This window comes from Nymphaea colorata, chromosome 4 (genome assembly GCF_008831285.2).
Source record: "Nymphaea colorata isolate Beijing-Zhang1983 chromosome 4, ASM883128v2, whole genome shotgun sequence".
Taxonomy (NCBI): domain Eukaryota; kingdom Viridiplantae; phylum Streptophyta; class Magnoliopsida; order Nymphaeales; family Nymphaeaceae; genus Nymphaea; species Nymphaea colorata.
In genome coordinates, this window is record NC_045141.1 from 25,121,219 (window position 1) to 25,149,133 (window position 27,915).

Sequence of the window (27,915 nt, forward strand, 5' to 3'; positions counted from 1 at the left end):
CCCGAGAGCGCAGAGAGAAAGAGGGAGACAGAAAACGGTTTCGATGGCGGCAAATTTTGTAATTGGGCCGTCATACACACGATTCACATATTGGGGAAGAAGAACTTGACGTCAACACAGGAAGGCACTTTTTTCACAACAATCCTCCTATTGTGTGTTTAATTCCAACACTCGCGACTTTCCAAATTAGTACTTTGGCACCCAACTGTTTGCTGTGGCCAGGGCTGCTCACTACGCTCGACCGAACTGCCAGTGACGATGAAAATGGAAGAATGTTGAAGTTGCAAGTAGAGCCATGCTGGGAAAGATTATGAACCACTACAGCAATGATTTATTTTGTGAAAAATTTATTTTAGAAAATACATATGACTGTGCATTAATTTAACGGACCTAAATAGAGCTCAAAGCAACTCTAGCACGACTTATCGATCAGTCAAATATTGGCTTATGGCTCCATGCTTATTAGTAATGAGACGTCCATCCTTTAAAAGATGAACATTATATTATTACCGCATACTTGTTTAAAAACTATCATGTTTTCATTTTAAAAAACAGTGGTATGTTTTTGTTATTAAATTTAAAGATGATAATCATAATCATATTATGTTTCTTGTAACAAAAACAATGTCATTTTTTTAGATCTCATAACATAAGAACAGGGGTTCCAATAACACAAAAATCTCATGAAATTCTCTTGGATATATTATTAGGTCGCCCTTAATATAGTAATCGGGATAATAAGCGCTCGAGCCGACCAATCCTTGGGACTCGTCCTCCATATTACGTCATTTCTGGACAAGCGGTCTCGGAGCTCCTAGGTTGGAAAATCAGAACGAAAGGTTAATAGTTCCGATATGGTTTTTTGTATTTTTAGCTAATTTCTTATTCAACTTCTAATGTATCCCAGATCTTATCCGTTTGCAACCCAAACCGACAACGAAAGAAGAAGAAGCTTGTAGTTGTTATATCTAAGAGCTTGAAATATTCTATTTCTATGCAGCCACATTTTTCAAGAGGACGCTTTCCATGTTATGCTGTAAACATGAAAAGACATATTCCCACTTTGAGATACGTGCTTATCATTTTTTTAATGACCGAGACGCACTATGAGATACTAGAAGACAACAAACTTGGGCTAAGTTTTTTTTTTTTTGAGTTGTAAATTAAATGTTAATGATACCAACATGCTACTCTTCCTCCCCATATTTCAGCAATTGATTGGAAAGGGCTGCTGCTCACGAAACTTGAACCAGTAACAGGCCGCCTACCAGCTGCTAGCTCAAGCAGGTGCCCGGAACGACTTAATCCAGCGCGAGATCTCTAAGATGCAGAAATCATGTCCATTCAAAATCCTAAACTACAGGAAGTTTCGCACTCTTAGGCTGCTATTGCTTCATCTTTATGGAAAGCGAACGTTTGAAAAGCAATAAGGAATCCATACGTATTGGACTATATGCACGTAAGGTCATCATCCACATTGACTTCTATAGATGGTGACAATATTATTACTCTTAAAATTGGGCCACTCCTTGCATGTCATTGAACCGACCAAGACCGCCAAGCAACGATCGACTTGGCTATTCATTGAATGTATTTTATCGGCACATACAAATACAATCGCCTTTGACATGGGTTATCAGTGCACTGATTAAGAACCAAAATCGTTGCTGAGATGTACAAGTGGTAACTTATTAGTCTTGCTTTTAAATTTTCTCATATAAATAATAGGGGCATGGAATCACTGCCGTTTTACCCAAAACAACCAAGTTTTTAACCGCGTGTTTGTCATGTACATTCATTTATTTAAAGAGAAAGTGTTAGTCCATTATTATGTGGATGGGGAGTTACTGTTATATCTTGGGATGTCTAGTTAGGTTCTCAACGAAAACATTTAAGAGACATCGGTAATTAAAGGTAGAGTTTTATTTGAATTAACTACTTCAATCGGATGGGACAAATAACAAAGAAAGAGGTCCAGCTAATTATCTGACTCGTACATATATGGGCCATATTACATTTAATGGATGTAGGTTTGGTGAAGTGTCGAAAAAGACTACCAATTGAAATCCATAATCCCATGTGAGATTGCGTTTCGTATCCTTCTGAGACTGCATAAAAAAAAAGTTAAAACAAACTGAGAATATCAATAATAAAATCATGAATTTAAGGTTGGATGGTAGACAAAACTCTTATATAACTCGATTTTATGAAAATTTGGTTTATTTTTTTGGATGGTACATCCAAAACCTGATTTTTTTAACCAATAATCCGATGAGGGCCTATAATAGAGGGGGAGCTACATAACTGCCCACGCCTGCCCTTCAAATAAAAATCTATCTGTGAATGAGTGCCCCTTCAAAAAGGCTCCACCACTGGTCTATTACAAATCCAACTCAGTCTTGACTAGGATCTGACTCAGGCGATTCTATGTCAAGCAGTTCTAAATGGCCTGGTTTATGCAACGAATTGTGCCTAATTCCAGCTCCCAACAGGAAAGAAGACAAACTTTTCTTTAGATGCCAAGTTCATCCCAGCTTTCGCCGTAGAACATTGCCATATCTGCGCGTTTTTTCTTTTAGCAAAAACGTTGTGGCGAAGGAAGCTACGGTTGAAGACGTGTTTGCACCTGTTAGAGAAACATGAACAAATCGAGAACAGACGCAATCCCACAAGCAATCGCTTTTTCCTTTTCCCTCTGTCCCTATATCTAGCATAGCACTCAGGATTAGCTTACGTTTGAAATATATAAGATGCGCGAATTTAGCATTGAAAATAAATTTTTACAAAATCAACTGAGTTTGGCACTCCACCTTTTCACAGTGCTCAAATTTAAACGATTAAAATGAAATCCAATCAACATATTATATTTTATGCACATCTTAATTTTTTAGAAATTTAAACGACTTTAAATCGTTGATTTTAAATTCTCATAAAACTTCGATAAGCGCATCAAACCTTTTCGCTTTAAATTTACACTTTATTAAATTCATTTGTAAATTAAATTTTCAAAAGACATGCTGGTTAGTCGAGAGCGATTTGGGTATTAGATAAATAATCTGCTCCGCTGGTTAAACGAGTCAAATAGCCATAAATAATCAGACATCAAAATCCATGCATTACATATATATACATATGCGAAATGAAAATACATTTAAAGTTCAATTCGATTGGGATTTGGTGCGATAAAAATGTGGATCTTATATTATTCTTTACGCCACAACAGCCCAGGGATCGACTTGTGAACCTCCGAATCACATTCTTAAATAGATTTGATATCCACACCGTCCATTGGTAAGTAAGACCGGCCGGGAGGGGCAACGATTAATGCTTGGAAGCGTGTCACCGTGGAGCATTAAATGGACGGCGGATATATCGGGAACTTTGTTATTTTCGAAAATGGTGACCGTCCTACTTCTTTTTTCAGTTTGGTCATATTACCTTTTGGAAATATTTAGATAATAGCTTAATACAAGGCTAGGGGCGTAGTTGGTGTTCTCAAGTCCTTTTTTTCTTAAATTTGTGATCTAGATGTACACGTCCAAAATAATACAAATCAAATACATTATTCTTATGGTTTATAACCCAAATACTACAAACTAAAATTTGTTAATTCTTTTGAAAAGTATTGCATGATACATTTATTTTGGGTTGATTCATTTGCATTGATATTAGGCCTCCGTATTTTTTATTTAAGATATCTTGCAAAGTAAGATCAAAGCTGGTTAAATGCATAGTTCATAATCCATTGTTAGGCCCTTTGGCCCTCGTGTCAATTAGAGATCCACAAGATTCACACTCATCCAAGGGCCGAAGTTATGAAAATTTTAATTTGGTTTATGTAAAAATTTTGAAGAATATTATTCCGCTTTGGTATAAAGTTTGAAAATACTATTTGATCCTTCCTAAAAAAAAAAGTCTACCTCTGCCCCTCTCCTCATCCCCCTTATTGCTGCTTATAAGATGCAAGGTGCCCTTGAATGAGAATTGAAACTAACAAAAAAAAATCTCTTATAGGATTCGTTCTGTTTGCTAATGGTAGCAATTTTCATATCGAAAGTGTTGAGTTTCACATCGATGAAAGTTGAAACGAGACACCGGCAAAAGAAAAGCCTAGGAGGTCGGAAAGAAGCACCCTGTAGTAAAAGGAAGGGTAAAACGGTCAGTACGTAATCGAAGGGCAGGACAGTCATTTGTTGTAATAAAGAGATGAAAGCGAAAAGGGATGACTATACTTTAACCACCGGCCTCAACTGCCGACTTCTTCTCCCTCACGGAAAGACCGTGAAATGGAAAAAAGAGCCGACCATGTGCCCCAAAAGGGAAATCGCGCAAAAGTTTTTTCGTTCCCTCTCCTCCATTCTTCGGCGAAACATTTTGTACGATTACCTATCTCTTTTAGGAAATACCAAACACAGCCATGTAATTTTACGAAACACGGGTCTCGTGCCGAAAGGGAAAGGTTAAGCTTATTAAAAAAAAATGCCTTCATTTTTTTTTGCTTGATATTCGCCCAACGGAACATATGGATCAAAGCCATAAAGCGAGAGAACAATACAAAATAAACAATATTTTATGTACAAAACGATTGTGGTGCATATACAGGTTCTGTATAAATAGATAAAGATGAATACAAATAAATAAACAACATATATCTCCTTTTAAATTCCGCTTCTTTCCATGTTATGCTTGCCAAGCATTTTATCAAAGCAGTACTTTGATAATTTTATGTGGGAAAATTTTATGGCGTTTCGTTTTGCCCTTGAGTAATAGAAATATTTTGATCATTTCTAACCCATACAATAGAACATTTAACTTGTTTCGACAACGTAGACTTAATTAAATTGAAATCTTTGGGTTAATTTATAACTGTTAACAGATAGATGAGGGTTTATTTGTAGTAGTGTTAACCCATAAAACCCTTTCAAGGGAAGCCTTAAGTCGCCTTTTATTTTCGAAGGAATGTAGTAATAAAAAAAAATATTAATAGTAATTAAGTATTATTAATAAAAGTTGAGGACCTTTATGACATCCCTCCTTCGGGGAACAGATTTATGGGACGGACTCCTACTTTCGCAAATTTGGCGGAACCCAACCATCCCTTTAAATTCCCTCCCTCCCTCCCTCCCTTCTTCCCTCCGTTGCTGCACCCGTCTGTCGTCCTTCCTCCGATCGTCGTCGTTCTCGCTCCTTCAAACCCTAAGCACTCGCCGGCATCAGTGGACGACAAATTGTCCGGCGTTCCGGATATCACCCGGCCGGTCCATCCGCCGTGTGGTGGCTCCAATGGGTGTGGCTGGGGAGGATGGCTCCGCTGCGAAGCGATTCTGGATCAAGTTCCAAAAGGAGTCGCTCTTCGCGATGTACAGCCCGTTTCTGGTCGGCTTGGCTTCGGGAACGCTTGAATTGGAGGCGTTTGGGCGCTATATAGCCCAGGATGTGCACTTCCTTCAGGCGTTCATGCAAGCGTGAGTTTCTTGCATTTGAGTTTCGATTCTTGCGCGGTGTGGTTGTTGGATCGGTTTAGTTTGTGACTTCGCTTTTTTTTTTTTTTGGTGAGGTTTTAGGTATGAAATTGCTGAAGAATGTGCGGATGACGACGACGCTAAGGCATCGATCTGCCAGTTGAAGGAACGGGTTTTGGAAGAGATCAAACTGCACAGTTCCTTTGCGGAGGTAAAATTTTCTGTTTATCTGGTAGGTTTGAAATTCCTTATGTATTCGGTTCCCAAGCATGTTGTTGCCGGAAAATTGCTTCTCTATATTCTTTATGCTCATGTATTAGCTACTACGTGCTCTTTTGTTGCTTGGCTAGTATGATGGTGTTATGGATCAAAGTTGCTGGAAGTTTTAGCGTCAGGGTTTTACTCGTATGGGGTGAGTAATGATCCTCATGTCCTTTGTCGCAATTTGCAGTTCTTTTACTCTCTAAAACCCGGAGCAAATTGACGGGTTATTTATGAGAACCTGTATTTATTTATCAGCAAATAAACGTCGCCTTTCTGTTGCAATATAAAGCCCCCTGAAGAACGTGTCAAAGAACGATCACGTAATATTAAATTGAGGCGGGCAGCTGAAAAATTAAAGGAGAAAAGAAGTTGACTGAGGGGGTAAAGAACGTGTCTCTATTCAACTGCGTAGAGATGAATAGAACTGTTTTAACCTAGGGTCTAGTTTCAGCTATATAACGTGCTATCCTACTAGTTCGCACTTCTCATTGTCAGCTTACATTTTTTCTCCACTTAAGTTGCTATCTGTCAGGTTGTTTTAGTTGTATGTAATTTATCTTGCCGACTTGTCGATGTTTTTTACTGGCTTCATGGCAAGAACTTTCAGATGTAGCTAACTAGCATTGTCTGAGGAAACCTTGTCAACGACCTCAAGTTGCATTTTGTGCAAATCAGAATAGAATAACCATTTTTGTCTGCTCAGGTAAAATATGTTACGATAGCTTAGCGACCAACAATTTCCTTTGTTTGCCCCTTACAATGTTGTTGTTTGGCAAACATTCTGGTGCACAAGCAAATATCTTGCCTGTTGGTGTATGCTTGTATCGGCAACCTTTTTTCTTTTCTTTTTTTGTTTTAAAAAAATCTAGTTGGTGCATAACTTCATCCCACCAATGGAGCATCCTGAAATGTATGAGGTTAGGTGGCTTAATGTTCTCTATAAATGCACTTCTTCCTTCTGACAACTTTCGGAATTTTGGCATCTCATGTAGAAGATTCTTAATTGTTAGTATTATCTGAAGGTAGTTCTTTTGCAGGCATGGGGTGTTGATCTTGTCAAAGAAAGTGCTGCTACTAATGCATCAATAAATTACACCGAATTCCTGTTGGCGACAGCTGCTGGCAAGGTCGAAGGTGGAAAAGTTCCTACCAAAATAGCGACACCTTTCGAGAAGACTAAAATTGCTGCGTACACTGTGAGTGCAATAGCTCCTTGCATGAGACTTCGTGCCTTCCTGGGCAGGGAGCTGCAGAGAGTTTTGGATCATGATGACAATGACCATCCTTACCAGAAGTGGGTTGAAAATTATGCCTCTGAAAGTTTTGAGGTTAATGTGACATTTTCTTAACGAAATTTAAGGTTTCTATTTTCATTGGCTTTTACTGTTATTGCAATCCCAAAAATGGTGACGTTGTATAAGAGCTCTTTGTCCCTGTCTCTCAGGCATTGGCACTTCACACGGAGGAGTTGCTTGACAAGCTCAGTGTCTCATTGACAGGGGAGGAGCTTGAAGTCATAGAAAGGCTTTATCAACAAGCCATCAAACTCGAGACAAAATATTTTGAGGCTCAACCTGTTCCACAGAGAAGCTTGGTTCCCTTCTCCATGGCCTATGACCTGGGAAAACAACACTTCCTGATATTTTCTGATTTTGACTTGACATGTACAGTAATTGATTCATCTGCTGTTATAGCAGAAATTGCAATATTATCTGCAGCAAAAATGGAACAAGATGAGTCTGAAAACTTGAATCCCTTCAAGTCATCTGAAGAATTAAGGAAATCATTGGATGCTTTGTCCAGACAATACAGCAAACAGTATGAACAGTGTATCGAAAATATCGTGCTAGCTGAAGAAGGTACATTTGACATATAAATAAGCTATAATATATGACATGTTTTTTTCAATTTTATTGATGTTTGTAACAAAACTGTTCCTTGTTTAAAATTATTCTGTTGCACTTTTTTCAGGAATAGTAACGTCATTTGCACATAGAAACCTGTATGAGGCACTTGAACAGCTTTCTGAAATTGAGAAGCAGGCAAACAGAAGAGTAGTTGAGTCTGAAGTATTGAAGGGCCTGAATTTGGAGGATATCAAGCGTGCAGGAGAGCATTTAAAACTTCATAGTGGATGCACCGAATTTTTCCAGCAGATTGTACAAAAGAAGAATGGGTTGAATGCAGATGTTCATATATTTTCTTATTGTTGGTGTATGGACCTTATTAAGTCCGCATTTTCATCAGGTAACTTGCTCATTGTTGTTACTGTGGTGAAAACAATTGAAGACATAGAAATGCCTTGTTATGGGGAACATCATAATAGACTTATCCTGCAGGTATATTGTTCCTGCCATGAAAATAATCCAATAATTAGAAATGACTTGTTTATCATGGGCAACAACGTTCTGGATTTTTGTCATCTATAGGTATAGCAAGGTTTGTTTAGTCACCTATTGCCTAGTTGTGGTTATGATGGCTTCAACTCTTGGTAGCATGGAGATATTTATCATATGAATTAGTGATGTGTATTTCTGTATTATACATTTATTTCTTTTGAAAATTAACCTGTCTCCATGGGCATGACGCTAAACTTGAATCTGGATTGAGGTTTTGCATTTTCTGCGTGCACTCTGCCCTCCTTGCTGATAGCATGTCTACTGTTTCTGGAAGTCATTTTTTGTTATCAAGGAATTTGATGTAATTGGAAGCATTTTGAGCACGTGGTATTTCTGTTGTTGTCAAATTTAGGATTTGCTTTTTTTAGGAATCCTTTTCTTTGTTTTGGGAAGAAATGATACTTATACCTTCTTCAGAGCAACACATTTTGTTCTATGTGCCTTCTGCCTGCTAGGAGGTCCACCATTTAAGCCTTACTAAGTCACATCTGTATCTCAATTTTCAGCACAATGATCTTCATAATGTCTTGCCTTTAGTTTGAAGCTTGAATGTTATCGTTACTAACAGCATTGTGTAACTTGAAACCTGCAGGCGTCATGCCTGTGTGTGTGTTGATTTGGACAGACTGATCTTAGCAATTGATGTTAAATTGGAAAAGACTTGTGCAGATGAATATGGTGAAATTTCTGTTATGAACTGGGTCTGTCGGTGTACCATAAATCACAACATGGTCCTAAGCTTTCTGGCAGCTGGAAGGCTAGATTCAAACAGTCAGGTTGCTTGGGTTACAAATTAACTTATATAAAAAATGGCACAGTGTCAAAAGTATAATAGCTTGCAAGTTCAAGGAGCCATCTAATAGGAAATGGTGACTGCACCTTTATCATATAAAAAGTATGCTTATAGGCTTAAGTTTAAACACCAATCATCAGAAATGTATTTATCAAACATGACAGGATATGGACATCGGGACCTTTGGCATGAGTTCTTTGTTCAATTCCTAAATGTTTTGTCTGTAATAAGTTGGTGATCGTGCATCATCTTTTTGAATAGTCACTTTTGGCATCAATTTGTCACATTTTTCAGAATTTTAAAGGTACTTAGTTATTGTGGCTTTCTTTGATGTGCAGGTGGTCTTGAAGCTCTAAATGTACACTCAAACGAGTTTGTCTATGACCATTCTATCTCCACTGGTGAAATAGTCAGGAAAGTGGAGTCACCGATAGATAAGGTTCATGTTTTTAAGGATATATTAAAAAACTGCGGTGATGATGCCAAGTGCTTGTCCGTTTATATTGGAGACTCTGTAGGAGACTTGCTGTGCTTGCTTGAGGCAGATGTGGGTATTGTAATTGGTTCGAGTCCTAGCCTTAGAAAGGTGGGAACTAGATTTGCTGTCTCTTTTGTTCCTTTATTTACAGGGGTTGTGAAGAAACAGAAAGAATCTGTTGAAGCGGGTTTTATCGATTGGAAATGGCAGAAGGGGGTCCTCTATACTGCCTCTAGTTGGACAGAGATACATGCCTTTATTTTGGGATTATAAAACATTTTGAGTAATATCTGGTTTCCATGTTGGTGAGAATATATATATGATTTGCATATGTAGATAGAGGTAGGTTTTTACTTGGTGGCTGATTTTACTAGTGCCACTCTGTAATTGGTCGCCTTTCCAGAACTGCCATGCGATCAGAGAATTCCTGCTTGGTGCCTGAAAAGAGCATGGCATTTTTGGTTAGATTCTCTTTCCCTTTCATTCTTTATTGCTAGCTCCACCTTCCTGTTGTTCTTTTGCTGCAAATCCCGATTGATCGTATTTCTGTGGGCAGGTGGGCGGTTCCATCCTGTGCAGCCCTAAAGAGGGAGAGCTTGTACCTGAAAAGATATCGAGTTTGTTACTTCCATGTTTTTTACTCATAGCTCGAGGGGAGTTGAACCATTCTTTTGTAAAAGGTGAAACAACCCGTGTGTGTAAATTGATCAGTATTTGAAACGGATTATGAAGACCAGCTGGGTCATATCAGTATATACTTTGCGCTGAAAGGTGAGACGACCTAAGTTTGTAAATTGATCTGTACTGGAACGGATCATGAAGACGGGTTATTTATATCAATATATTACTTAATCTCGTCTATTGTTGGCCTTCTGTATCTCCAGCTTTTTAGTTCCACATGTTTGTGCGCAAATGTTAAGGCTCCTGCCGCTTCTGGGGTTTATTTCAGACTTGAATTAAAGCTTGCTTTACATTTGAAGGATGAGTTGATATTCGGGAATGGCTTCAAGCGATAGATGTATCCACAGTATTTTTCCGATTGTCAGAATGCAATAATTGAAGGGCGTTTCTCGTTGAATCATCTAGACATTGAATGAGATTCGGAGTAGATATCATGAATAGCTGTGAGAAATTTGAATTGTTAAGCATCTCTTTTGCCAGAACTTATGAGGACAAATTGTAAGAAATTCAACTGACATCCCAGCTTGGCTGCTAATTGGGCCTGCGTTCAGTTTCATGCAACTAACTCTTTATTCAACCCTAGGATAATCCTAGTCTATTGTTTGTCCTTAAACTTGTAAAACTTTCTGATCACCAAATAGATAAGGCAATCATTGTTAGCATAGCGAAGAAGTTGCTCATTTCCAGGCAGCTAATCCAAGGGGAATAATCTTTTAACTTCATGTATTACCCTTTCCCGTTGCCGTAATAGATTGTGTCACTGCTTTATCCTGTGAGACCTTTTATGCCCACATACTTGGACCAATACGAGTCAATCCGATCAGATGCAACTGAAAGTGCATCAGCATAAGCATCATTTGGTAGCTATATGAGCATGTGAAACTGATTCAGTTTTTTAAAGTTTACCACTATGGACGACGACAATAAAGTCATGATTTTTTTGCGAGTTTCTTACACCAAAAAAACAAGACTTAAAGGACAATGAGAAAAAGATTATACTATGATTATCATTATTTTACGGTTCTTGGCAATTGTCAGTCAATGTTTTGTACGGCTGCGCCAGATCTGCTTTAAACTCATTAGGCAACTTAGTTGTCTAGTCGTTGTAGTTCTCTCTAAACTTCCAAAAGTTAGGTTGAGTTTTTTTGGTGGGAAGGAATTGAAAAAATTGATTCTTGTGGATGACAATTGTGTTTCACCTAACTAAAATGGACTCGGAAGACAATATGCCAAAACTCTTTTCTTTTTGTGGTATAATCGTATCGATTATATGATTTATTTAATTATGTGTGGATTCTACGAGTGCCGCTGCAGCATGCATGAACATGAACAAAGTGACGGGTGAGGGTGGATTTAAAAAGTTTTGGTAAAGGAGCACTAGTTATATAATTTTAAATTTGTAAGGGACACCTATATGTAAATAAAAAAATTGCCATGAAGTTTCTACATGAAAGTAAGTACTTTTTGTTAGTCTGCGTGGGCAATTGGCTACATCATGCCCATACCTGCCTCTGTCCCTAATGACAGGGACATGCTAGTTTTTCGGCAGGAAAAAGGACGTGGCTTTAAGGTGACGCTGAGCAAACTGAGGAAGGCATGTTCTGTTCGGGCTTGTTGCAGGCGGACGGCCTGTGCAAATCCACAAAATGCAGGAGATGAGCCCAAAACAGGCAACATTACTCTAATTGTTATCTAAATGCCCCTTGCTTTTGGAATCTCTTTATTTGTATTTTTTAAGGGCTGTCTTGTGGCTACATTTGGTCTCACAGCTGCTCAGAGCAGAGACTATTCAGAAAAAATTGCTTATAAGCATCTTCCATGCACCGATGCCTTTCTTTGACTCCATTTCGAAATTTCTTCGTATTCCTGGAAGTGCACGTTTAATGACGGTCGCTCTTCCTCGCGTCAGTAAAAGTAGTGATCTTCCACACCTGATGCACACCTGGCTTTCGATGTGGTAGCCCATTTGCTGCACCCATATGACATATGACATAACAGGTTACCCACATGACATGTGACATAACAGGCGCACACCATGGCTTCAAATTCAGTTACATCCCCAAGTATTCTATTATCTATATGCACGGATGAAGACGCAGTGATACAGGCGCACACACTTCAGATCAAGTGCCCCTGGAACTATTATCAAAGTAAAATATGCTTAAAGATATTGTCATAAAACACACAGCAAGAGAAAAATTATTTGCTGCCGAGTTTTATGTTTCAAATGTCACATGGCATTGTTGTGGAACAATTGAAACGACATTGCTTTCCTTTGTATTTGCATTTTGTATGGCTGCATTTGTAAGCTTACCATATGTGATTATTTAACCGAGTGCCACGCATTTGCAAAATGAATTTAGTCCCCAAGGAGCTTTAACCGAGTGCCACGCATTTGCAAAATGAATTTAGTCCCCAAGGAGCATTTCTCAGAACTTATCCCTTTTTTTTGGAAGAAAAAGAGTACCTTTTTCCTTCTCTTTCTTGCTTTCTTATATTAAGTTTTGTCTGCATCACAGTATTATACCCGAGAGGTGCAGTTGTTTCATTGTTCATGCCATTCTTGGAAAATAGCTTTTTCTCTTGCTTTTGACCTCACGGAGATGCAGTTTGTTTCCTTATTAAATTATGCTGCATCTTTCTTATCTAAGAGTTACTTCTGCTCTTACTAATAATTGCTTTTTTCATTATTGAATTATGCTGCATCTTTGTTCTCTAAGGATTTACTTCCACTGTCTTACTGAAAATATTTACTGCGATTTAATTATTTAGTGTTGTTGCGCAACTGCAATTTATAATAGATAATCTAAAAATGCGTGAAACTGTAAAACCTTCTCACGTTGAATAGTTTGCTTTCTATTAATTATCAGATATCAATTGAAGTTTGCTATTTGCGTCTCCTTTTCTCTTTGTGCAGAGTCTTAGTGAAGAAATTAAAGTTTCTATCTCTCTCTATTCTCTCTCTCACAGACACACACTCACACAGGGCACACATGCACAATGCATTTGCCCACAAACAGAACTCACGTATGGTTAAGAACTCGATGTCTTTGAGTTCTTTCCATAAGATTTACTTGTCTAGTTATTTAACTGGTAGGTCGGTTTAGTTCCCGTTGAGATGATCTCATGGTGGAATAGTCACTGATTCAGCTTTCTGTGTCCCCAATATTATGGTGATGGGCAAGCTTGGAATGTTGGTTACGGGTATTCTGAAATATTTATGCACCATTTAGAAATCCCACCACGTCATATGACAAGTCTTTTCCTGGATCCATTCTCATTTGCAGTTCAAATGACGAACTTCTGCATGATGTAAAAAAGATGATGAGATTGGTTTTACACGTACATGAAAAGGATGCATATTTGTTAATTGTTAGAGGTTTACTACAAGGAAAATCTACCATTGGTCCTTCATGGGATAAACTGCACATTTCCTGGTGGAAAAATTGGAATTATTGCCCGTACAGGTAGTAGTAAGTCCACTCTAGTACAGGCATTGTTTCCCTGATTGAACCAGCGAAAAATTATCATAGTCTTCATGATCTTCGATCTGATCTTAGTATCATTCCTCAAGATCAAACTTTATCTGAAGGGAAAATAGGAGGAAACCTTGATCCACTTGAAGATCACTAAGACTACGAAGTGTGGCAGGTTAAATTTAACAAATACACATTGCTTTTGAAAAATTATGCTCAAACATTTTTTAGTTCCTGAGATGATTCTTGTATTATCAATAGGCTTTAGATAGATGTCAGCTTGGAGACGTGATCTGCCAAAAAGAAGAGAAACTTGATTATCCAGGTATTGTCAATAGGCTTGTGCATATGCATGTGCATATGCTTATGCATATAAAGTTTCCCAGACTCGTTTAGTTTGACGTTATGCACGATATCAAGCTGATGTGGAAGAAGGTATACTGCTTGCTCTTTCTTTTACAATCACCTGCACCGCACGTTCTTGTGCCTATATCCATGTTACAGATCTTTTAGTTCATCAAATGCATTAATGTGGTGTTCATTTAAATAAAGTGAAAATTGATATTTGTGTATGATCCTACTATTATAGTAAAAGTATTCATGTGTCTGCATATGCTTAATCATTGAGAATGAGAAGTTTACTTGTCTCTTTTTGGGACTTGACTGATATATGTGGGAAAGTGCAGTTCTAGAGGACGGAGAAAATTGGAGTGTTCGTCAAAGACAGCTCGTGTCATTGGCAAAGGTTTGCTGAAGCAGGCCAGACTTGTAGTGCTTGATGAGGCAACAGCAGCATTTGTTGATATGGCCACAGATAATTTTATTCAGAAAATCATCCAGGCAGAATTCAATGATAGTCTGTTCTGACAATCGAAATTCGTATACCAATAGTGATGAATGTGATATGGTTTTGGTTCTATCTGATGCTAAGCATACATGTGGATTAGAAAAAGAAAGTAAACACAGAACGCTATATGTATAAACTTGCCCAATTAGTTATACATGATATTTCTCCAACAAATTACTGGAGCTGCATTTTGGATGTCAATTCACTTGATTGGAGACGGCTGCATTCTGATTCTCTTTCATGTCATTCATAATTAATAACCTTAAGTGCTGGTCTCAGGTAAAGTTGCAGAATTTGACAGTCCACAGTGGCTGTTGGAGGACAAGTCATCCACGTTTCTCAAAACTAATCTCTGGGTACTCAACTCGATCTGGTACTGGATGCTTAAGTTCATTGCTTATTTTACGAAACTAAGGCAAGGAGGCCAACACAGTCAAGATTCTCTGTGTAATTGGTCTCGATCTGGGTCAGGCTTGTACCTGGAACCAGGTAGACTCACCGCTAGCAAGCCCATTTGCCATTTCTCAGTAACACGTCCAACCCGCACCTGCGCAAATGTTCCCCTATGGTGAACTTAGACGGCATTAAAGAAGTTTTTTTCATCTGCATTCATGACCTTTACTGCAAAATCTCGAAAAGTGCATCGAGTGCTGTCTCATTTAAGTCCATTCTTCTTCAGTGAACTCATCACTAGCAAGCCCCATTTTCCCTTTCTTAACATGTCCAGTCTGCAACAATGTTCCCCTACGGTGCACTTACACTGCATTAAAGAAGTTTTTTTTTTTCATCTCCATTCATCTACTGGAAAATCTCGAAAAGTTCGTTGAGCGCTATCTCATTTAAGTCCATTCTTCTTCAGCAAAAGAAGTTACATTGTAATAGACGTTTCATTTCTCATGTCACAGTCAGATGAAAAGCCACCATAAACAGCTAAAAAAAGCTTTCACTCTTAACACCCAAATCATATATTCCCTTGTTACACTTCCCCACCAAGTAAGACATAAATTAAAGTGCTGCAGAAGCTGAAGATGTTGAAATCTAACTATCCTTATGAAAGTAATATAGGAGGTGAGTAGCTGCAAGTCCCTATCCCACCCAAGTTACAGAAATAGGGCTTCTGACCTTATAAGAACCACGGCGATGATGTACCCAAGTCAAGGAACCCTCTTCGTGGAACTTCTCTCCCTTGCGAAGCTTCTTTGGTCTTGAAACCAACAGCACCTTATAACTCAAGCTTTGATCTAAATACCCAAAAGTGAGAGTCTGCGGCCTCACTGTAATCTCCACTCCTTGTGGTGCAGTCACCTCTACACTGTACGTAGAGTTTGGGAGACCTACATTCCTCAGCCTTCTATACAAGACCACCACCCTTGAATTCTTGAACATCACAGACATGGAGGGGTAATTGAGGCCCCTACCCCGGTTGGCCTTAAGCACTTCTCTGCAGCTTACATTTCTATGAGTAATGGTGTAAATTTCCGTCCTTTCATAACCCAGGCTGCACAAGTGGGGAATGTATTCGATGGGTTCCATGTCATAAACCAGCCCCGGATCGATTGCTCGCAGTGGGTTCACGTTCCCTGCACCAGTTGCAAAAAGTCCTCCAGCAATGGGCTTGCCGTGTTGATTCAGTACATTGGCTGTGGTCATTATTGCTGACTTGATTGCAGCAGGACTCCACGAGCGGTGAACGGATTTTATCAGCGCAGCAATGCCACTTATGTGTGGGCAGGCCATTGATGTCCCGGACAAGACCGTGAAGTTCACTCTCCTGTTGTCCTCCGGCAGGCCGCTTGGGCCGAGATTCTCCGGCCAGGCCGCCACAATGTTTGCTCCTGGGGCGAGAATGTCCGGTTTCAGGACCGATGGGTTTGTTAGGCTTGGCCCTCTTGAAGAGAAGGTAGCAACAGAAGGAGAATTGGAGCTCCCATACTTGGTTCCTCCAAACAGGATCCTTGCTGTTGGTCTCCTTGATGACTTGATGTAGCTCTTGAGCACAAGGGACTCCTTGTAGCCAATCAAAGTCGCCGGCAAGACATGGACGTCGACAGAATCTTCTTCACCATTTACTGCAGCATTTGCAAGGACCATGCCGGCCCCGCCTGCCTCCCTTACAACCTCACCTTTCATGGCTCTCCCGGTGACCCCACGGTCGCAGACTACCATCTTCCCACCAACTAGTTCTCTAGCGAGTGTGGTATTGAAGCACATCTCCGATCCTTCCTTCCCGCCAGCTTGGTACACCAATTCAAATTCTCTCCCGCCAAATGTTCCTCTGTGCTTCCAGTTCCCGTTATTGTAACGGTCGAATTGCCTCCCAGGGTATAAAGACTCACCATACAAGTAATGTCCATTACCCAACCTCAGAATGGCCGGGAACCTCCGGTCTGTGGAGCTGGCACCTACCGTCATAATCCATGGCGCCTCGTTGGCCACGCTTGCTGGCGCCGGGCCATTGTTTCCGGCGGCACAGCTGACGAAGATCCCTCTCTCAATCGCCCGAAATGCACCGATCGCAATACTGTCATCGTAAAGCGGCACCGGATAACCGCCCAATGACATGGACAGGACGTCGACACCATCTCTAATGGCATCATCAATGCCGGCTAAGATGTCTGAGCTGTAGCAGCCGCTGAACCAGCAGACCTTATATATTGCTACATGCGCCCCTGGTGCCATTCCCCTAGCATCACCAGCCGCATTGCCGAGCACATTCGCTCCAGCCACTACGGCCCCCGCCGCAGTCGAGGCAGTGTGCGTTCCATGGCCACGGGCATCCCTTGCGGAGATATATTCATGGCCGGAATCTACGGAGACTCCCTCCGACGGCGACAGATGGTGGCTGCGGCTGTAAAACCGGGCACCGATGAGCTTCCTGTTGCAGTTTTGCGGTCCGAACTTCTCTCCTGCTTGGCACACGCCCTTCCACCTCTTAGGCACAAGCGGCATTCCCCTGTCGTCGAAGCTCGGGCTCTCCGGCCAAACACCAGTGTCTAGGACACCGATTATGCTTCCTTGGCCCAACTTCAGTTCCGGCTGAGCCCCAACGGAACCAGAAAGATGGTCCAGCCCCAGGAATTTATACGAATAAGTTGTCTGCAACTCAATGAAACGATCGGGATGGATGGTGATCACACCCTTAGCAGTTCGGAGAACTGACGCTTCCTGCTCAGTAAGCCGTGCTGCGAAGCCATCGATGGCAGTATGGTAAGAATAAAGAAGGCGAGAGCTCGAATCGTTGCTGGAGGTAGCCGATTCCAGATAGGACTGGTGCCATTGATACTTGGTCTGGAACCCAGAATCCTCCATAGAAGAAGGGTGAAGGTGAACAATGTAAGTTTGGAAGTTGGCATCAGGGGAAGCGGCCGTCTGACCAATTTGGAACAAAAAGAAGAAGATGAACAGGTATTGGGGAACTGAAGCTTGGGTACCCATTGAAGGAAACATCGTTCCCGACCGGCAGTGAAGATGGTGGCTTCCATTTGGGGATTAGTGGTGGTATTTGAAGGAGAGGATTTGGGAGAGAATTCGAATGTTGGCTACGCAAGAAACCAAACCAACAACAGGAAAATTTACAAGGCAGAGGAGAAACTCGTGAATTGGAAGCTCTTGGATATCACGAGCATCAGTTAGTGAGGGAGCTTCTTCTCTTGATTGGCGTATGAGGAGCGCAGTTCTTCTCTCTTTTCCTTTCCTTTAATTATATAAGCACTCAGTTTGGGAGAGAGGAAGAAGGCGAAGAGAAGGCGGCAGCAGCAGCAGCAGCAGGCCAGCAGCATCCTTCACGAGATCCGTCGCTCGGAGTTATTGCATAATCTCTGCATTTATGGGTACACGCTCTCACCACATTCCATCAAAGGATCTCTTCGAAAGGGGTTTTCACAGAACGAGTTAAGCCTTCCGTTTGACCGTTATATGCTTGTGCCCCTCGAGGCAGCCATGAATGCCCATCTCCATTGATGATGCTGGATCCATTCATTGAGGTCTCCTCCGCTGGTACTGCTGCTCATCATAAATAATGCGGCAACTCTAAGCTTCAAACTTTGTGTACGGGCAGCAATATGTAGATCGTAGATGGAAAAAAAAAAAAAGACCTGAGTGGGCAACTGCCCACACAAGCCCACGCCTGTCTCTACCCTGGATGTGAAGGGAATTATACTACTGGAACCAAGTAGTTTGAGTAGTATAACTCCTCAACGGGTTTTAACATTGTGAGCTCATTCTAGATTCAATTATAATTTGGGATTAGAACACGCATTTGAGTGTACCCCAATTGAAACTGCACCGGATCAGCCAGTGTTCACTTTCGCTGACTGGAGATCTTAGGATATTAGCAAATCATGACAACCAAATACGGTAGCAAAACTTATGTAATCTTGAACGGGGTGTTCCGATGACACTCCAAAACCAGTTTTTTAGCGGCCTCTGGCTTTTGGATTGTTTGATTGTTATCAAAACCAATAAAACATGGTTTTGTAAAAAAGAGAGTTAAAATTTTGTGTGCCACTGCCACCCCCTCCCCTTCTTAGGTTATTTGAAAACCGTGTTTTGAGTGTCTCGCTCAAACAAAAAGAAATTGTAAAACTCATTAGAAAACTTAGATTTCATAAGACAAAATTTTATAAAACTGGGTTAAATGAGGGTGTCAGCCAGAACGCCCCTTATTTTTTTTATAATTCCACCTATTTAAATATGCTTATCATATAATGTTCGTTAAGAATTGATCCTATCAGATATAAAAGCACTTAAAAAATATATATATCAGCCACGTGCACTAATGGGCTGTATCAACCATCAAAAGTTAAAGTGAAAATTAAAGATTGACTCTAAAATTATTTTATTCATATATCCATTCATAGCGGCGGTGCCGGCCGATACGTGACACAACTCCCATATCGGCTGAAATTTAGAAGAGCCATCTTAGGCCCCTTCTTGTGCCACTAATTTTCTAAGCGATTCCATGCACAACCGTCAACCTGCACCAACATTAACCTTAGCAGTAAATTGAACCGGCTCATTTCTTATGAAAATAAATTTTTTATGGTAAAATATTTTCGAAATTTTTGGGCTGTTGATTTTAAATCTTTACAATAAGCTGTGTAAGTACGAAGATTAATGAGCAAATCAAATTTCCTTTCTTACAAAATCAATCATGTAGTTCTACCGTTACTTTCGGAAAAAAAGAAATAAGTTGCCATACTTAGTAGTCATAATCTAGTTGCTACACATCAGTGTGCGCATGTCGATGTCTATGCACAAGTTTGTATTTTGATATGGTTACTAGCATCAAACGAATTAATCAGAAATGTATTCTCAGCTTATTCAAAGGTTACCACAGTACACTACACAAATTTTACTTCTCATCACCACCGGGCCAAGAGGAGTGACCGGTCGGGCCAGGGTGAGCTCAGAAAAAAAAATTATTGAAAAAATCAAATTTTTTTAGTTTGGCCTGACCGGTCGCTCCTCTTGGCCCGACCTTGACTCAGCCCTCAAATCGTCTTGGCCCAACCCTAGAAAAAATCCTGGCTCCGCCCCTACTCTCCCATTCGATCGACATACTTTGAGGGACACTCAAACTTGGATCTACATTAGACAATCAAGTTTGAACTCTTGTCTATAATTGGAGTTGGATAACCAATACATTAATTCTGTCAGAACAACATTCAGTGTTAGAACTTGAGTTGAAATCGGATAATGACTAACATCCAATATGCACGAAAAGAAAAGGGGGAGAGTTGGGACATTTTAAAGTTTTTTTTTTTTTTTAAATTCACTTTATTTTTAAAGATTTTAAAATGGTTGATCAAAACCCTATCACGGGCCAAATGGCAAAATGGCAGGGATGGATCTTGATCTAGGGTACGTCTTCTTATCAACTTACCAAATTCACTTGTGGTGGTAGCAAGTACCATTTTTTATACTGACCATGGTATCTTCCATAAGATTTAGAAAACAAGTTGACGTATATAGCCTGAAAGTTGGTCTCCAAAAAAGTTTTTCGGGTCATGGACCTTTTTTAATATCCATCAAATATATAGACTATTTTGCAATATCCTGAAAATTTACGAGTCCCCGTTGAAAAATTGTCTTCTATATTATCTACTGCGCGTATAGACGATAGACCATCCCCCTCCCTCCCTCCCCTTCTCTCTGTATTTCGAGCTAGATGTTGACTATGAACTAGAAAGAATGGTTCTTCAGGAGGTGAAACGCCATTTTTCTGCTGGTTTCAGGTTAGCTGTTTTTCATAAAAAACATGTCAGATTCAAATCAAAGTGGTTATCCTCCGGGCTTCTTTCCGTTTCGAGCTTCATCGACGTTCCCACTTTGATTGTCGATCTATGCGTGTGGGCATTCCCTGTGCTGGATCACCAAGTTGATTCAAGCGTTCAAAAATAGTCGCGGAAAGAAACTAGGTGCCCTTTGTAGGCAAGTCTGGTTATTGGCTTAACTTCCTTCTTAGTTTTGTTCTTCTGTTTGATGGGGTCTCTGTGGTTGCATTAATGGAAACGTTTTCTAGTTTTACTCCTGGTGAAGTTAGTCGGAAGATTTCATTGCTCACTTTGAAGGATCAATGTAGATGAATGTCATCATGCTTCTCTGTGGTGCAAACTATGCTTCTCTGTGGTGCAAACTGCATTGCCTCAACTGCATCTTCCTGTTTGATTCTCGTGATGGGAACTCTCTGTTCAACCAAGCACAGCAAGAGGGAGGAGGGGGGAGGGGGAGAGAGAGAGAGAGAGAGAGGCCAGCAGTGGTGAGATGTCTCCTGGCGAGCAAGATGCTATTGGAAATTTGACATTCATAAGAAGCAAATGGCCAAGAAGCAGCTGACTGGATTAGATTCCTCTTATAGAATACAGCCATGTACCTCAGGATTACTGGTGGGTCATGGCAAGTCTGGAAGAGATTTTCTCACTGATAAACTGCAAAAGCAATGATCAGAAGCATCACTTCTATGCTTTATACATGTACCGTTTTTTATTTTTGAACAACTTGGCTTTGCCAACTAAAAGTTTCTCTCTGTAACACTCTTCTAGTGGTTGCTGTAATACATAATAATATGTTTCCATCTTTACCACCTACACAAGTTACATAGAAATGCCTGCCTATCATGCATGTTTCGTCTTCAAACTGCGCATGCACCTCTCGCTCCATTTCATGGATCAAAACTGGAAAAAAAAAAAAAAGTAACCAAAAAAAACTTTAGTTTCACATTGATATTTCAAGGCAATTTTCCCACACAGACCTAAAAAACTTTAGTTTCACATTGATATTTCAAGGCAATTTTCTCATTAATTTACATATTTGTGCTCCTAAAAAATTTAAATTTTTTTAACATTTAATGCCCTTAACCCGGGTCCCGCCCTTGCATCAAAGACCAGAGCTTTGTTGAAAAATCATAGTTATTATATCTTGTGCTGAGATTCAGATCTATAAAGTCGAAATCTTGATTAAGATTCACAGGCTGAGATGCCAAGTAATATCAAACAAAGAAGAAAAACATTGTAGGTTTATAAATCATCTATTTTTAGATGAGGAATACTTTAGATCATGCATATATATCCCAGCGTTGGCGTGCATGACTCAACTCAAGCCATTGGGTCTTTCTCTCCGCGAAGGTTCAATCAAGAAAGTGCCATCGTTATGGCTAGGAACATAAAATTAAAGGCCACGCAGTAACGATGAGAAGGGCCCTCTCATCATTAATTCCTGCATGATATGAAATCAAATTAATTTCATTGAACTGTTGTCTTTAAAACTGGTTTCGAAACGAAATGTTCTAAATCTTATCTAATATTATAAGCGAGAACCTACTAGTTGCATTATATATATATATATATATACTTACTTACTTTATTGGGTTGGGTACTAGCCATTTCACTCATTTCAAAGTATATCAAACCATAAAAACGGATGCAAAATGTCCAAAATTATGCCTAAAAGAATGTTAAAATATGTTTCATGGACCAGAATTTCTAAATATTTTCAGATCAGCAGACTACGATGCAAAGTATTGAACATTAATTGATCAATGGGGACTGGCAAGCTGGCTCCTGTCAGTTGGTTAATTTCCTATGAAACGTACTCAGCTTATTGAAGGTGAAGTTGTCTAACTAAAGTGGAAGATCTTATCACCAAGGCAGCCCTCAGCTTTCCCATGATTGCAAAAATGAGCCTCGTATTTTTTTTTTTCAATTTGTTGACATACGGAACCTCATCTTTGGATCTTAACCCGGTTAAAAAACTCCCCCAAATTGATTAGAAATCATACAGCTAACACTCTTTACTCGTGAAATACTTGAAAATTCGTCTTGCGAAACTGAAAAGCCTCACCTGGTGTGGTTTTATCGAGTGTCTCAAGATCTTTATGCGCTTACTTGGTCTATGCCTTTCATCGAAGTCACAAACTTATCAACAATTCGGGACCTGATCCATGGACCAACTAGAATGAGAAACAAAAAGAAATGGCGCACCATTTGGAGAATTTGGCTGTTTACGTTTTGGTGGGTCATTTGGAACTGTAGAAATGATATTATTTATAGAAATGAGGTGGTCTCAATTAAACGCATGGCTTCCTTCATTTTGTATGACATTTGGTTAATTTTCCGTAATCTATGGGAAAATACTGGTACCTTCAACCTCATACAAGAATTTCTTGTAGATGTAATTTTTTTTCAAGTTCAACTTTTTGTTGGACGTATGTTAAATGTTATTTTCCTTTCTCTCTCTTTAGCCTTTTGTCAAGAAGAGTGTGATACTTCATATGGGCAATTCCAAGAATTTTGTCTTTCTATAGAATTAAAAACAAAACTAAAACTTATCTTGAACGATTTTTTTTTTAACTAAAAATTTCTATACGGATGATGTTCTCCTCTAGCTAACCAACATCTGGTTTCTTGGTCGGGAGGATGATAATCATCACCACCTTTGAATAGGAGAAAAGAAAATTCTTAAAAAACGAAGCAGGTTACGTGTACATTAATAGACCACAAGAAATAATATAAAAAAGTATTTGATCGTACCACTCAAACATGGTATGATCCCCAGTTGTATTATTTCGATCTACAAAGAGCACCATCAAGTTAAAGGCCTATACATTTAATTTATTATAGGCACTGAAGATTCCCTTAGCAAAATAGAGTTTATTGATGGCCTACATTTCGGTCCCAATTGCGTTGTAGTGGTCCATGTTTGAAAAAAACGAGAGACCTAAAAAAACTTTCACTTTGTCAAACAACCAAAAAAAAAAAAAAAAAAGGACGTGTATCGAAAAGATGGCCATTGTACTGGGCTTTGACAGAGAACTACGTTTGAGATGGAGAAATTTCTTTTTGGAGCTCTTTCTTTCTGATATACTAAAAAAGAGCCTCATGTTCTCCACAAACACCTCAAGGGTCGTGACAATTTTTCCTTTTTCCAAACTGTCAAGCTGCCATACTCAGAAATGCGTTGCCCCCGTTTAAATCAACATGAACTTAACCACTAGTCACCTATCAAATCCGAGGTGATCTGAGATCCATACAAGCAGTGGAGTCCAATGTACTAAATGGATTTCATATCAATGCATGGCTGAACAAACAAAAGAAAAAAAAAAACTGTGGATCGGTGGTGGGATCTTTGATTTGATCCAACAAGGTAAAGAGAAGTTGGATAATGGGCCTAAAGATTCATGTAAATCGTAGATCACTTGGATCATACATCCGAGACTATCAAATGCAAATGCAACCTAACCGTAACATATTTTTGACTGTAAATTTGATTAATACATTCAATTTAAAGGTTAGCAGTAGCCTTTTACGCAAGCCATTGCTCAAGCTACGTAACATGCGTATGGCAGATTGGTCCCTAGAAAACATCATGGTATGTTTTGGATTGAGTTTGCCTCAGACCTGATCCAAATATATTAAGCCATTTTTCTTTAATAAAACACATGATTTTTTATATATATATATATATATATATATATATATAGTTCAATCTAAAATGCATTAAGTTCTTTTTGTTTTCAGCAATATTAATAAAGTCTTGTGAGATTTTGCATATGTTATAAATATATAATATCGTTGTGCACAGTACCTGAACGGGTACCCGTACCTATATGACTTAGGGGTCAGCTAATCAAGTAGGACAAAAACACTAGGATCCAGTTTATTTAAAATCCATCCAACAATAAAGAAGTTGGGTCGTCCAAACTTTGACAAAGCAGAAAAAAAAATTCATTGTACTGCAAAGTTATGGCACATGGTTCACGCTGTTTTAAAAATAATTAAAAATACTAAGTACTATAGTAACGCTTTCAGTATGTAATTTAGGTACATTATAGACAGTTAAGTATTGATTTTTTACAAATCGGTATTTAAATCGAAGCATCTGTAATTAATAAGCTAATAGTAAGTACGAAACGGCATCTACGAAGTAAAAAACTAACATGATCGGTTCAGATTGCAATTCGCCAAGTCAAAACCTGTTCGCCTCATTTTAAATATTTATCCTTTTAGATTTGGATCGATTTTAATGTTGTTCACTGTAACTGGTAACACCAAAGAGAGAGAGAGAGATCCAAAGCTGAAAACCCCTTCGACTGTTGAGCCCAACAAAGCTGTAATCTGAAGCATTTTTTTTACAGTGTGCCAACGCTATCAGGCTGGCTTGATTTAGCAGATTTAAACGTCAGTAATGTATTCTTAGGTATTACGCCCTACCACTTAAGATGCCAGAAATAACAGTCATGAAAATAGAATTAGAAACGCATCTCTTTACATGCTTTCTAACCGACCAACTATGTTATGTTCCTCGAAACGACTGAATAGTGTCTGTGTGACTCAGCCCACATGGGCGGAGGCATGGGCCTTGGCCTGATGGGTTTAAAATTTCGAACATTTATTTACAAATTTTAAAATTTTAGTGTAACGTAGATAATAAATTTGAGAAAATATATTTTGTCTCTTACTAAAATTTTGAAACTTTTGAAACTATAATTAGGTTCATGCTGGAAAATTTTCTAGCTCTGCCCATGGTACTAAAATGCCCAATAACTTCAGCTCGGCCCAAACAACACATCCACAGATGAGAACCGATGACCAAAAAAGAATGTGAAGAAACCAGTGGCAACCAGATAGTCAAAGAACAGTCTTTCGCCATAGATGACCGATCGAGGATCCGGGGGAATCATCTTCTCAAGAATGAATTGCGTGGTATATAATCTCTTCAAATTAACTAGATGCATGACAAAACAAGAACTAATCATAGAATCATGTTTGTTGTTCAGCAATCAAGCTGCTGGGGCAACGTCCCCAAAAGAATAACTTCGATCTGTGAGGATGAGGGTGTTCCCAAGCATCAGATACGAGATTGGGACTGCGAGGATGAGGATGTTCCCAAGCACATCGACAGATTCGAGATTCCATCGTACTGCTACACTCCTATTCCCAAGCATATCCACAGATAAGAGATTTCATCCCTCTTCCTCCTTGTGCCTACTTCCCAGACTTTGCATTTGAAGCAAGACAATGACAGTGTGTTCACTGAAACTAATTTTTTTTCTGTCTTTTCCATGGCAAGGTAAAAGTAAAAGTACCACTGTTATTGTGAATTTTTAAAAGGAATTTCAATCTTTCCTGCCAACTTTGCCTGAAAGTTGGCAAATTCAATTAGATTGAATGTATCCAATTGAATCGCTATGGTAAATATCCGCCGCACATCTTAGTTGATCGGATTCCACTCGCCGGTCTTTCGCCGTCGTCATGCCCAAGAAGATTCCGTGATACCCAACAACTGAATTGGCACATTCCAAGCACCTTAGGATCCCATTGGGATTGGTCCATCCGCCATAGCTGTCACATGAACAATTGATGTGCTGCCACCTTTTCTTTCTTTCTTTTTTTGCATTATAAAGCACCACAGAAGCAATAAAAGGAGTTGAAGCTAGAAGTTTTCATCCAGTACTGCTCTACTTCAGGTACTTAATCTGTCATGATCTCCATAAGATTGCAATATTTTCTTCTCTCTCTCTCTCTCTCTCTCTCTGTTGCACAAATAAATCTCACTAAAACCAGTATTTACATTCACTTTTCATTTTGTACTGTATAATCTATTTATCATACACTTCTTCTTGTGGAATGGGGTTACCTTTCCTTCGGGCTGCCAATGGGTCATGTTTAGATCGGAAACCTCAATTATCAGCCCGCAGTTTGATAGTGAGTCATAAACATGGGCAGGGGTAAAGAAAGAATCTTTTTGTTACAAAGGACGAATTATAGTTTCAAACCTTGAACTGTAAATTTTTTTCTATAGGTTAAATTAAATTTTTTAGAATTTTACAAATAAAACTTTTTATTTTCTAATAATGGACGTATGCAAAAGAGCATGAATAAACTGAGCACCTGGCCCCCAAGTTTCTTATAGAAAAAATGGTTTTGGTCTTGTCACACAAACAAAAAACCAGGTTTTCATAAAAGTTCGTCTTAAAGAGCAACGGGTTTTTAGAGTGTATCTAAATACAAGTTTACAGAAGTATTTTCCAAGTGAATCAAATTGTAACGTACCAAAGACATGGAGAACTTAAAAGACCTTCAAGTTCAATAATTAAAAATAATCCTAGCGTGTAAACAACCAAAGACAAATATGCAGATCAACTCTCGCATATCAATATAAAGCTATGTACATCGATAACGAATTACGAGTTGCCACTTACTGGCTGCACAAACCGTCTCGGGTAACAGTATAAACCATTGGACTTTACGATACTATCCGGATTCGATCTAGATCTAGAGCCATATCTGAGATGGCTTAATCTCTTGTCTGCTATGCTTAGAATCAACAGCCCATTCATCCCAGTATATTCTAGCCAAAACCTAATAGGTACATACTAAAACGTATCTGGATGGATAGATATGGATCCCTTCCCATACGTAGCCCCCAGATACATACTTTTCCTCTTTTTCTTTTCTCCCGCACACCCGGTTCATCAAGCTCTACACTTAGCAAGTCCAATCCACCTCAAAAGAAGAGAAGAGTTTGATCCTGGCTCAAAAGGAACGCTAACTATATGTAATATGTTTAACATATGCACATGCAAGTTAAACGTTGTTTTCGGGGAGATGGGCGGAAGGAAAAGAGGCTCCTAGCTTGAGAAAGTTAACGGCAATTTCCCTCCATAGGAGGTGGGAACAGTTGAGAACGCATGGGATGAGAAGTGGGAACCCCAGACAAAATGACCGGAGAGGAATGATCAAACCATCTTAGGACAAGCTGTTAATCGAGGTAGATGAGTCGTAATCTTATATTAAAAGCCGTTTGACATTAGTAACAAGTTGTTACTGTAGAGCTTCATGAAATCTTATAACATATCAAATTTTAGAACTGATTGATATGTTATGGATGCCAAACGAGCCCTTAATGAATAATTTGTGTCTGTATCATATCGGGCCCGTACTGACTCAACGGCAGACGGTGACACCATTCTTGCCCGCGACACGATGATCTTGCCATGGGCCCCACCAACCTTTT

At 39.3% G+C, this 27,915-nt stretch overlaps 2 protein-coding genes and 1 long non-coding RNA gene across 13 annotated transcripts in view; 2 read left to right on the forward strand and 1 right to left on the reverse strand.

Moving 5' to 3' along the window:
• LOC116252721 (uncharacterized) overlaps positions 1 to 1,679 on the forward strand; it is a 31,474-nt gene extending 29,795 nt beyond the window's left edge. For 7 of the 10 annotated variants that reach the window (XR_004172286.2, XR_004172280.2, XR_007573191.1 and 4 more), the window contains one exon: positions 1,212 to 1,679. This is a non-coding gene — a long non-coding RNA (uncharacterized LOC116252721). The other 3 variants (XR_007573192.1, XR_004172282.2, XR_004172283.2) reach the window with 2 other exon arrangements.
• Positions 1,680 to 5,119: 3,440 nt separating this feature from the next.
• Positions 5,120 to 10,266, forward strand: LOC116252864 (bifunctional TH2 protein, mitochondrial-like). Of its 2 annotated transcripts, XM_031627468.2 has the most exons (7): positions 5,120 to 5,465; positions 5,565 to 5,673; positions 6,764 to 7,054; positions 7,171 to 7,585; positions 7,698 to 7,973; positions 9,257 to 9,857; positions 9,953 to 10,266. In XM_031627468.2, exons 1-6 carry the CDS (start codon positions 5,284 to 5,286, stop codon positions 9,667 to 9,669), a joined length of 1,686 nt encoding a protein of 561 aa, XP_031483328.1. In that variant the 5' UTR covers positions 5,120 to 5,283; the 3' UTR covers positions 9,670 to 9,857; positions 9,953 to 10,266. The 2 variants fall into 2 exon arrangements, with proteins under 2 accessions (XP_031483328.1, XP_031483329.1); XM_031627469.2 differs by lacking the exon at positions 9,953 to 10,266 and having other exon boundaries at positions 7,698 to 8,065; positions 9,257 to 9,419.
• A 4,933-nt stretch (positions 10,267 to 15,199) lies between these two features.
• LOC116252324 (subtilisin-like protease SBT1.2) lies at positions 15,200 to 18,363 on the reverse strand. Its single transcript, XM_031626499.2, has one exon. It carries the CDS (start codon positions 17,845 to 17,847, stop codon positions 15,487 to 15,489), a length of 2,361 nt encoding a protein of 786 aa, XP_031482359.1. The 5' UTR covers positions 17,848 to 18,363; the 3' UTR covers positions 15,200 to 15,486.
• Positions 18,364 to 27,915: the final 9,552 nt, after the last annotated feature.

Excerpts from the sequence above, each read along its gene's own strand:
- LOC116252324 (XM_031626499.2), bottom strand. The coding sequence starts at position 17,847 with ATGTTTCCTTCAATGGGTACCCAAGCTTCAGTTCCCCAATACCTGTTC.
- LOC116252864 (XM_031627468.2), top strand. The coding sequence starts at position 5,284 with ATGGGTGTGGCTGGGGAGGATGGCTCCGCTGCGAAGCGATTCTGGATC. Across the intron at positions 7,586-7,697 it reads TATCGTGCTAGCTGAAGAAG|GAATAGTAACGTCATTTGCA; the intron begins GTACATTTGACA and ends CACTTTTTTCAG. Across the intron at positions 7,974-9,256 it reads TAAGTCCGCATTTTCATCAG|GTGGTCTTGAAGCTCTAAAT; the intron begins GTAACTTGCTCA and ends TTTGATGTGCAG.